At 38.8% G+C, this 12,437-nt stretch overlaps 1 protein-coding gene across 1 annotated transcript in view; it reads left to right on the top strand.

Moving 5' to 3' along the window:
• The window catches only part of LOC122992791 (contactin-associated protein-like 5), an 81,832-nt gene that overhangs the window by 48,631 nt on the left and 20,764 nt on the right, over positions 1-12,437 (top strand). Inside the window, exons 11-13 of the mRNA XM_044366720.1 lie at positions 3,829-3,935; positions 4,948-5,067; positions 7,858-8,058. Of these exons, the coding sequence (XP_044222655.1) occupies positions 3,829-3,935; positions 4,948-5,067; positions 7,858-8,058 (428 nt within the window). The remainder of the gene's footprint in view (positions 1-3,828; positions 3,936-4,947; positions 5,068-7,857; positions 8,059-12,437) is intronic.

Genomic DNA, 12,437 nt, shown 5'->3' on the forward strand with positions numbered 1-12,437 from the left:
ACTATGCTAACAAGCTGCTCCCTACAGTCCTGTGTGGCGTGCTATTCCTCATTACCCTGCACAGCTGTGGGCCTCGCGAACAGGCTTGGCAGACCTACGAGTTCCATGAATGTCTGCATGTGGCTTGGAACATTTATAGGGATGAGACAAACATGTAAACTGCTGCTTCCCCCTTGTATTTGCCCACTCTTCTGTCAGATTTCTACCTACCTGCTTTCTAACACAGGTTGTTTGCTGGCAGAGGAAATGCAAACACAACAGTGCTGCTAGACTGTCACTGTAGGAAATGACAGAACAACAGAGTCTTTTCATCAATAAAATATGATATATTGAGGAATGAGTGCAAAGGCCATGTGACAATTCAGATGAAATTAAGTTTTATACACTGTTAAAAGCTATTGGTAAATAAAGAAACACATATCTAATCATTGTAATCATATTCAGAAGCATATTTAAAGCTACATTGATCACTTTTTGGTCACTAAGGTGCAGACGACATTTTATTGCATTATAAACTTGATATTGCTATCATGAAAACTGCAGCCTTACACATTCAGCAGACATAGATTCATATTTTATACAATATAATTATGTAATTATATTAAAATTTATACCTTTTAGCTCTGATTTGGTCTCCACCAACTCCTGAAAAAATATCTGGATCTTTAGCTGCTAAATGCTCCATATCTACCAGCTAGTCACTAACTTTGTCTGTCTTCCATCTGGTGCTGGATAGATGATGTACATTGGATTTATCAGAGCCTTTTTAAACTTTAAACAGCCGCCCACTGTAATTGAATGTGGGGCTTGTGAGAGAATGACCGAACCAGACAGTAAATGAGCAAAAAGAGGTTTAAAAGGTTCATAGAGATGCAAAGTTGGGTGATCATTCTTTGTGAATTTGTCATTACAAGGGACCTTTATCACATTAGTCATTTCATTTCTTGTTAATATGTATAATAACAAGCATAATGTAATTTCATATAAAAGATGCAAGCCTGGAAAATGTGTGATGTATCCTATGAAACAGCGTGTCTAGAGGCATTATTTTATACAGCATATGTATATATGTGTACTGCAACACAGAAATGTGAGGGGGTGGCTTTATCCACACTTTTCTTCTTTTTCTTTTTGATGAGTTTTTGATGTCTTTATAACATTCTGTGCTGTAGTATGTTGTAGGGACGTGACGTGAGGCAGCTGTACTCAGCTTTACAAAACTGAATTGATGTTAATTTTCATTTCACATGCTATGGCCCATTAATGACTGCAGTTATACTTCAATTTAATTGTATCAGAAAGTTCACCTTTATCAGAATTAATCTCCTTTTCCATGTGTCCAATTAAACCTTATGACTCAATTTACGATCAGCATGCACTTATGTGTGTTGGCTACTATACTATAGTTTCATGACCTGTAAGGACATCCAGGAACACGACAACAGAAAATAGCTTGATGGTAATTAAACCAATGGCTGCAATCTTATCCGTGTTGCGGCTGGCCTGCTCCGCTGCAGTTAACAGGTAGCAGATGAAAGTGTATGAAATTATAGATGCATGCTTGAAAGGCTGGCAATTATGTGAAACTGAAGGAGGCTTGAGGAAGGGACTATTAATCAGAAGAGTGTGGTTTGGAATTTCTGTGAAGTGCTCATTGTGGTAAAATCCCATAAACACTCTGAAGGTGACAGTAATTTTATTTTTAGAGAAACACCACCACTGTGTCAGCCTTTTCAAATGCAGAGGGCACAGTATGAGACACTGTCATTCCACAGTCATTTGGGTTTTTTATGCAACTTTACAAAACATGATTAAACAGTAATTTGTTTTTTGGAAGAGTTCCAAAGCTGGTGTTCATAACAGCATAAAAAAGAATAAAAGACAACCTGTGAGCAGGGGTCTCACTTACCTCATAAATAAAAGATCTAGTTTGCAAATGCTAACAAAGGAAATATCCCTATTAGTACTTAAGACAAATGCCTCAGAGGTTTGTATGATGTTTTGTTTTGTTGTCAAGAAATTGTTATCGTTTTGTGCTATTCGTAATAGCTTTATTTGTTCTGAATTTATCAAATTGCTGTTAAATTGGCAGACTTTGTAGATAAAAGTGTATTATAAATAAATGAGCTGAAAACACTTATTTGATAAGAACGAGAAACTCAATCAGTATCTATTTTGATAATCGATTAGTCATTTTAATCATTTTTCAAGCAAAAATGCCAAATATTCTCTGGTTGCAGCTTCTTTAAAGGTATGCTATGCAATATTTGTCAGTTGGTGTTTGTAAACCCACAGCATTCAAAGTTGGACCCCCCTCCCTGGCTCGAGCAGAGTGAGAGAGAGAGAGCAGTGGTGGTTGAGCGAGCTAGAGTGAATGGAGAGATTGTTTCACAGCGGTTACATTCTAAAGCAACACACCTACACCTTCGCACAGCCCTGCAGGAGGGTGCCGCGTTGCTGGATTTTGTATGAATGCAGAGCTTCATCTTGTCCGCTGTGGTCTCTCTGCTCTTCGTGTGTGTAGCTCAGCACCGCCCTCGGTCAATCAGACACACAGACCTGCTGCTCTTTATACATCCATGACACAGAGACAGAGAGCAGAGCAGAGTAGAGCAGAGAGACGGAGAAGGCGATGTAACCTGGTTGCTATGCTACGAATCCTGACCTCACACCTGCGTGCTGTTATTAGCTTGGGGCTAATAATAACACAAGTGTCCCAAACACACCAAATAATAAAAAATGAGAAAATACAGACAGAGGACAGGGTCTCTGTAGATACATACACCGCCACACATTTCTAGTGGGTCATAAATGATGACTGAGAGGGATTACTTCTGTGTGAGTCTATACATTGTTTTTTTAGGAAAATCCTGCATAGTATATGTTTCACTAACTGACCATGCCATTTGTGTATAGTTTAAATAGTTTATTTGATGAGCAAGAAGATTCAGGAAGGAATAAGATGAGGGGTGATGGATGTTAGGGTCGAGGGGAGGCGATGGACACCGGATGTGGGTCGCCGCCATGAAGGAGTCGAATTGGATGTATAGTGACCGGTTGGAGTTGAGTTGAGGCTGGAGCGTCTAGGAACCCGGGGATGGAGACTCAGGGTGGGGGCACGTCTAGATGAGCAATTTTTTGCTTCATCATCCCCCGGTGGTTCCTTTGATGAAAGAGAGTAGAATTACTAGGATGGAAGTATAGGCCCTGGCGTGCATGTCTTTATGGTGGGAGGAAACTGGAGTGCCCGGTGGAAACCCATGCAAACACGGGGAGAACATGCAAACTCACCACAGAAAGGCCCCGGGACAGCAGCTTGAGTTCATAACCCAGGACCTTCTTGCTGTGAGGCTACAATGCTAACCACTGAGCCACCGCGTCGCCTAATGAGAGGAGAGAGGAGAATGGGGTTTCGGGGAGGTGGGGTTTGAGAGAACCGAGACGAACAGGAGAGGTGGAGGCTAGGCGTGCTTATATATGCGCGCAGGTATGTGGCCGGGAGGCACAGGTGATTTGGGTTAACAAGGCGCAGGTGTTGTGAATTGGTGAGAAGGAGCAGGGCGTGGTCTTGTTCCTGAACTTAGTTATTATAATAACTTCATTTAATGAAAGGATTTGCTGTCTTTATCTGTTTAATTTTAGTGTATATTTAATATTTTGGATGTTCATCAGACAAAACAACCATTTATACTGGCTATTATTTAATACCCAGTATACATTTTATAGACCACACAATTCATTTATCAATCAAGAAATGAATAAGCAGATGAATCTATAATAAACCTTCGAGTAAAAACTGTAAAAACATGTTTGTTTGTTTTTTTACAGATGCCTTCCTAACCTGTGTGAACACAGAGGCCGCTGTTCTCAGTCTTGGAGCTCCTTCTCCTGCGACTGTTCAGGAACAGGATACTCTGGAGCCACCTGTCACAACTGTGAGCAGTAGTTCTCACTTTTCTTTCCTTACCTAATCTCATACCTACTATTACACCTTCTGCACCTTCCCATATGCTAGAGGACTACTGAGCTGTGTCATTTGATTCAGCACACACATCTTTACCTTTCTTGCTCAGTGCTTCCATATCTTTCTTCGCAATTGAGAGGCAAAGCAACAGCATGTCCTGCTACAATTTGACATGACCTCACAATTATGGCAGCTATTCTCACTTTCACATTTCTGAGAATTTGTTTTTTGCTATACCCTTAAATAGCATTAGACTGAATTGCTTTAGACTAAATCTACATGTGGGAGTTTTTTCTCACAGGTGTCACTTTTTGACACTCTGCAACATCACCTTGATATTTGCTATGGAGACGGCTGCTGGAATCTATGTGTGAAACTCCCCTGCCTCAGAATACTGATTTCTTGTTTATATGCAGGCAAACACAGTTCTCTTTATATGACAGAGTGAACATGACAGAAAAGAGCATCTCTTGAATTAAAAATAGGCCCTTTTTAAGGAAAGCATCATAAACTCCCTAAGGAACACATACAATCCAAATTTTCCAGCTTTTTCATCTATTATACATTCTCATTGGCCAGTGAAACCTACCTGTCCAAGTTTGCAATTTTGCCATTTGTTTTAGGATACTTAAAGTGTGATTTAAAGTGTCTGTTTGTTTATAGATGAGATTTTAGACATAGAGATATGGTTTCCAAAGGACAATGGAAAGACCTCACATTTCTATAGTCAATCAGAGGCATTTATTCTACCATAACCTGCATCAGAACATGGATATATCTAGTTCAAAAGATAGAACTAAAATATTCATCACCAACAGCCACCACTTCACCTTTTTTAGACTCCAGAAACAATAAGTTCTGATTAGCTCACACTTAAATGAAAGATGATTATGTGCTCATATGACTCAGATGGAAGAAAATTGCTGGAGCATGGGCTGATTGTGAGAAATAGCTGATTTCTGTCCTCGCTCTGCTTCTTCCAGCCATCTACGAGTTATCCTGTGAGGCCTACAAGCTGATTGGCAGCTCCTCGGGCTTCTACTCCATTGATCCAGATGGGAGTGGTCCCCTGGGGCCCACACAGGTATACTGCAACATGACAGGTGAGATCACTGTAGTCCACATGTTGTCACCCTTACTCTTTTCCACTGGGAACTGGCAGAAAGCTCAGAGTAAAGAGTCCACTCACTTAAAGTCCACTTCACTCTGCATTGATTCATGCCCCCAAGGACTTTAAGATAGTTTACCATCTCGTAAGAGATCATTATGGTCAGTCAGGGCAGTTTCCGAGAGTTTACAACATTTCTTATATAAATGTCCATGTGGTTACACTGCAAAAATGTAGAATCTTGACAGCTCATTTCATCTGTTATTGGGTCATAAACTCTTATTTTCATAAAAGAAGAGAAAATAATCTACCAGCAGTGTGATGTGTCATTATCCTGTCTTTAACTGTAATTGAAAAAAAAAAAACATGGAAAAGAAGTTACCATGTTGTCTTAAGCAAATAATTCAAGCACCCCTTAGTTCAGTTATCCACAAGAAGCATCTTCTGCCTTTCAGGTTCCACTGAAATCATTTCATTAGGCCACTGGGCCATTAAAGTCAAATAGGTCCATCCCCTCAGGAGCATTAATGGGCAATAAATTTCACTGTGGTGCCATTAAGTTACCAGATATTTTGTGTGTAAGTTTCAAACTGAGTGTGGTGCTACAGAGTAGTGTCCAAAATGAAGAGTGTTCATCCTCAGGAGAACAGAAGTGTGTTAAATAAATTTAACAGAGATCTATCCAGTCTGATCGGATTTTGTTGTGAAGTGATATTTTTGGACCTGATTGTGGTTTAACCAAAACAGTAGTATTCATCATGTGGGGAATATCCATATCAAATCTCAGTCTTTTTTGAAATACCATGTTATGGTATTTATGTGTTGGTCAAGGTGAAATGATTGACCTGTTGGAAGACAAAAGATGAGGGTCAATAAAATCTTTACAAAACATGCTCTTGGAAGCACAAACATCTATATCATGGATCTCATTATATCATGTCAATCTGTTCAATAGTTTTTGAGATATGATGTACCAACATTTTCATTTGACCTTAAAAGGTTAATTAAATAGCTGGATTTGTTTAACCAGTTCCATGTCAATAATGTAAAAGCAATGACCATTAGGAGTTAGAATTTTGGACCTAATTTTATCTCCCCATCACACATATCAGTGTGATCTTATTGAGGCAGGAATACAATGTGATCTGTATCATCTGAGATGTGACATTTGACAGTCAGGGAAAGGAACACAACCTGATCTACGGTCCCTTCTCATCACATGTAGGACAAAAGGTATTCAGTAAAGTTTGACACTGCGGATACAGTATTCATCACTTCACTGTCACAACTTCCCAAGCTACTGTGTCCTTTGCAAGGTTAATGTACCACTGATGTCATTACAGACGAGAGCGCTGCTGCCTCTTGCTGTCGTGTTCCAGCATTTTGTGTTTTCAATCTTCCCTTCATATATCTGAGTTGGTGTGCCTCAAGCTAGAGATGTAAATAAGCCTGTTAACCTAACCAAAGTGGAGAGGGGTTTTCTGTAAGGCAGAGTAAATATGAAATGCCCATAATGCAAACTAAGTGAGGATTCAAAAAGGAAGGAGTCCTCATCTCATCCCTTTTATAGATGAGTGAATGTAAAATCAGGCAGTTTCACTAAGCAAGAGTTGGATATATAGGTTGTAAAATGTGTTTTTTTTTTTTTGGTAGAAGCTATCATTAGATTTAATTTTTGGGAAATAAATTGTAGAAAATAGAAAAGGTCATCAAATTGTTGCATGGAAACAAGTGGATTCATTAGTTTTTCACAGATGCAAAACTGAGAGTATTTATAAAATGTCACCAGCAACACTGATGATTCGGGAAGCAACACAGAATGCCTCACCGACTCAGTAATGAACTCAGCAATGATGCAGAGATGTGTAGTAACACAAATAGGTCATAGCATCACCATGGCTACCACAGCTGATTCACTGGACTGAATGTCTACCTGTCCAATTTTCAAAAGAATCCACGAGGTGCTTGAAATGAATTTCACAAATACATTTGAAATTACAGAGTGTATTAGGTTGCAATACATTGAAGTGTTCATTTGTGTCTGCCTACACCATTTACATACATGAGAAAGACAGAATTTTAAAAATAACTCTCACTATAATGCAATCTAATGCACTGCCACTGACTACAATATCAGAAATGTCCATAAAGTTCAGTCAACGCCTTTCAGATCCCAGCCAAAACAAAAGCATTCTAAGCTTAACAAACAATGGATTTATCACAGGGCTGTATTAAATTGTGCAGGTGAACCTAACCTATAAATTGGTGTAACCACACATAAGAACACAACATGATAAAACACCTGACATATACAGTAGCTTCTGTGACCACATGAATTTTAAATTTAAAACACAAAAACGCTGGACATGAAGGTTAATTATTTAATGTAAATTTAACAATTAATTCTAACAAAGTGCTAAAAGTAAATCAATCACAGCCCCCTTGTGGCTGAATTGAAAGACTGCCTCATTGATTGCTGCAGCTGTCATTTCATTTTATTATTGTCTTAGAAAAGAAACCTACTTAAATATGTGTTTTTAGATTTTGAGGAGGAGTTGTGGACAGTAGGTTCATGCCAACAGAGTAACTTTTTTTTGTATTTGTTGCTGGTGTTTTGAGTAAATGCAAACAGACGGTGTTTTATATTTTGAGTAAAAGTTGTGAACTGTGGGTTCTTGCTAACAGGCTAACTTTAACACAGCGGATGTGGATGAGATCATACAGTCTAACATGGAGAAGGTGTTTACACTGGGTTCATTGTAACAGATCGACTTCTTTCTTTTAGACGAGAAGGTGTGGACGGTGTTGACCCACAACAGCACAGCTCCAGTCACCGTCCAGGGTTCCTCTCTTCAGAGACCTCATATCATGAAGTTCAACTACAGCGCCTCAGCTGAACAACTGCATGCCATCGTATCAAGGTCAGAGCAGTGCCAACAGGAAGTGGTTTACAACTGCAGGAAGTCCCATCTCTTTAACACAAAAGGTGAGCATTATTTTGCTCTGAGTATCAAATCTTCACTGAACTGTAGTATTTATGAGTCATGATCAGATCATCATTTTATTCTCATTCTGGTGTCTGATAACATGAACAGTGTCAATGAGACAGATCAGTGCAGGCGGTCACAGAGAGCAGGAAGGAACCAAACAAATGTTTAACCAGCTGAGACTCAGCAGTTTAACCAGGCTGTCGGTCCCACCCCTGACCACATGTTGACCGTGATCCACAGATTTGTACCAACCCATGTAGGAGGAAGAAGAGATATATCTGGCTTAGTGAGATGAAAAACAGCCCTGCATTTAAAAAATGCAAAAAGCTGTGTTGGTGGGGGCATGTTGCTTCAGGTACTGGTGAGACAATAAAATACTCTCCAGGATTTCCAGTTTGAGAAACAGATAAATGTGTTGAGATGCCTAAACACTGCACAGCGAATATTTTAAGAAACGATTTTACAACTCTGAACTTAGGCATCTTATTTGTTGATGTTAACAGTAGAATCACGACATTCATGTGATAAAGTAGTCAAACAGGAATGTGCGCTTGCATGTATTTATTTTCACGTATTTTTTGGCAAGGTGGATGTCTTGCAGGACTACGTGTATTGTGGTCCAGCAAAAGTTGACTTTAACTTTCATGCCAGAGCTTTCTGCATTGGCAGCCCCACTGTGGCCTTATTTAAAGATCCCCTCCAGACATGTATTAATTTAAAAATACTCTGCTTGGAACAATAATGTGTGCCTAATATGTTTTTTTCACAACAAAGTATAATTACCACATAAAAATCCTTAAAATGACATCTACTTTGTGGGGGTACTACACTTGGAAATTAATATTATGCACTCATAAGATTATTGATGAATTAATCAATTAGTTCATTAATTAAATTAAGAAATCAGTAAATTAGGGGGCAAATTATTTACATAAAATGAATCAGTCTTATATTTGAAAGTCATGAGCTCTGAATACAGGCATCTTCATCTCTGTTGTAAAGGAATACACAAATACAACAACTCGGTGATGAATCAAGATACTTATTGAACTACCAAGGGATAGAGATGAATAGGGAACAACTAAGCATACACATATATACAACTAGAATGAATGAATGAATGAATGAATGAATGAATGAATGAATGAATGAATGAATGAATGAATGGGGGAAATTCAATTAACAAGTTATTGCCGACAGAATGAATGAATGAATGAATGTTATCAAAAACAAGTCAAAAGTGCCATGAAGGGCCAAGACTCTAACTAAAGCGATAAAAATTTAATTTAGAACTGAGCTCTGCATCAACTGTGAGATAGAACGCATGGCAGATGGTTTCCTACTGTTTCTGTGGTGATGGATGGCTGATGATGAGACGAACTTCCCGGTAAGTGCCGAGCATGGAGAAGCTGACTTGGTGATCCTCGGGTTGCCAGTGTGACAGCTGGATGAGAACCGCTGCAGGTTCAGTGAAGTAGCTGGTTCAGCACTTCTTCCAGCGGTTGAATCCAGTCTCACACTAGCTGAGGCAGCGCAGTAAACACACAGCAGGGGTGTGTGTTCCTGTCTTGGTGCGTTCAGTGGCAGGCTGCAGAGTTGGATGCTGGAGCTCTAAATAACCAAAAGAGTCATAGGAAAAGTCTAACTATGTGATAATAGATAGGAGATTACAAAAATAATAGATATTCAAACTGTAGTGACAGTGTGCAATGACTAAACTGGTACTTGCTTTGTGGCTTTAGGCATCTTTGCAGACTTTCTTCTTAGTTGGGAGTTTTCTTTCTTGAGTTTTCAGCACTCAAAAAAGTGGAAAAGACAACGCCCGAAACACAATGAACGGGCCATCAAGGCAAGGCCAGGAATAAAAGGGAAGAAGCAGCAGCAGCTAGCAAGTACCAGACAAAAGTTATAAAACTTCTTATAGTCTAGGAGGCGTGTTTTTGAAGCAATAGGATCTTTGGCGCTCATTTGGGGGATGCCTTGGATTACTTATTAATTCCTTTCTGTGGAGAGAAAAACAGGCCTTCAACTTAAAGGGAAATAATTTTATTCTGATAGAATATTTGAAGACTATTGGATTTTTTGTATTACAATTGGATACTTGCTCATTTCTGTCGTCAGTGTCAGCATATCATGACAACCTGTGGGAAAACACTTAGAAATTGCAAATAAATTGATTAACCAAATAAATACAGACTACCTTCATTTCCTGATCTGTAGCTAAGCTATTAAGAAAGGTCTACATGATCATAGCAATCAAACCATAGCTAATAATACACCTTGGTGGTTATAATAGTGTCTTATATCATGTAAATTAACAGAATTTTGAAACAGAGTTTGAATTTCTTATGATTTTAAAATAATTAGATGATTCTGACACAACCGAGGTTAGCCAAGTCCAGAAAAATATTTTTACACATTTTAGCAGACATTTTGACCATTTCAGACACTCATTGTGAATAGAAAGGGAGATGAAGAGTGAGAGAGAGACGCTCAGGAATGTGAGCTTATCCCAAATTTATGAGCTAGTTTGAGCGAGCATAAGAAGTGAGGACAGTCTATCAGTTGATCTGTGGGGTGAGGAGAAAAGCTGGCCTTTTTTTTTTTTTTTTATATCTGTTCAATGTTTTTATTCTAACATCTTTCATGCCTTGAGGTAAGAGGTCATTATGTCTGTGTGCTCCTTACTCCTTGCTCAGATATACTGTTAGATTAACACATCATAATGTTTCTGAAAGCTTTTTTTTCTATCCCTGGGTTCGTTCACTACAACTCCTTCTCCCTCATTAAAAAATCCAGAATCTATGAATATGCAAATATTGTTCATTACATAAGTTTAACTGTTGGACACAAGATGTCTCCTACTTCACTGTAAAGTCCATTCTCAGTGTATGTGCACTGGAGGCTTCAGGTTTCCACATCACACTTGTGTAAATTGAATATTTGTCCAGGATTGGCTTCCAAACTAGTTGTGATGCCACAAATCCTGCTCATAGGCCCGCCCCTTAAAATCATATTTCCAATCAGTTCATAGAAACTTTCCACTTTCAGCACATAAATATAAAACAGACTTGTAGTGTCAAACTGTGCACATACATCATTCTGCACAGTGAAGCTCAAACATCCAACTGTAGGAACAAGAAGAAAAACATATTTTTGAGTGGAGGGGAACTTTAAATGAATGAGGGGGCTGTATTTATTCACACAGGGCTAAAGTGGGTCTGAATATGGACTGAGTGTGGATGTTGTGTGAGTTGACTGCACATTGAAGCATTGCAGAAGTGTTTGTTTGCTGTGTTAAATCGTGAATTTAAAGTCAGGCTGTCTGTGCTTTGCCACATTGGGAGTCGCTGCCCCTTCAGCACCCTTCCTCCTGATTTGCTCTTCATTCATATTTTCACAATAACTAGAAAGGTGGTCTCCAATCTTTCTGTGTGCATTCATCCTGCAGTGCTCAGGCACCTATGATGTCCCAAACATCCAAACATTTGCACTTAATTCATGAAACATTCATGAAGTCCCAGATTCCACTATTCCCTTGCTACCATGTGTGTGCAAACAAACAAGTTCATTATCACACCAGACACCAAAGACAGTCAGAAAAATAGGTTATTTTATAGCTGCCTGAATCAGAAACAACCTCAATAGCTTAATGGTTACATTTGTTGTTTGAATGCAAATATCTCCTGTGGAAAAATGTCAAATGTCGAGTTTATAGACACAAACAACAACCATTTTGACAACAAACGTACTTTACAGCATATTCAGTTTAATTATTGAACAAAATTGCATTCATCATGCTAATTTATAGGGAAAAAATATAAACAACAGCTGTTACAAGCAGCCTACTGGGCTTCCAGACAGGCATGTGCCGAGGTCACATCCGGTTCACATCCAGAATAACATGTCCCCTCTCTGCCCTTCTTTACTATCAGTCTCTACTGTTCACTTAAAATACAGATGTTCAGTCATTTAATATCTTTGCAACTGTGTTCAGCTGCGGTCTGATTCGCATCGTTAAACACACGTTTTTTTGCTGATAACCATAATGAATGAAGTTTGCTTAGAGGCAACACAATGGCCTTTAACATGACAATGAAGAAGTAATTAAGATTCACAACACCAGCGTCGTTATTCTCTGCTGTCTTTTTGCTCTTTGCCCCCTCATGTATGTTGCAGCACCATGTTTTTTTCAGTACCGATACATTTGAGAGGTATTTGTTTCAACTGTCTACATGAAACCTACAGTGGCAATTTAGCATTCAGAAAGTTGTCATTTAAGTATGCAGCACATTCGTCTTTATCCACCTGACTGGTTTTGATGTCTTGTGGTTTTTGTGTTTCTTTCTTGCTACAGATCAGAATGTTTTTTTTT

The sequence above is a fragment of the Thunnus albacares genome, chromosome 11 (genome assembly GCF_914725855.1).
Source record: "Thunnus albacares chromosome 11, fThuAlb1.1, whole genome shotgun sequence".
Classification (NCBI taxonomy): domain Eukaryota; kingdom Metazoa; phylum Chordata; class Actinopteri; order Scombriformes; family Scombridae; genus Thunnus; species Thunnus albacares.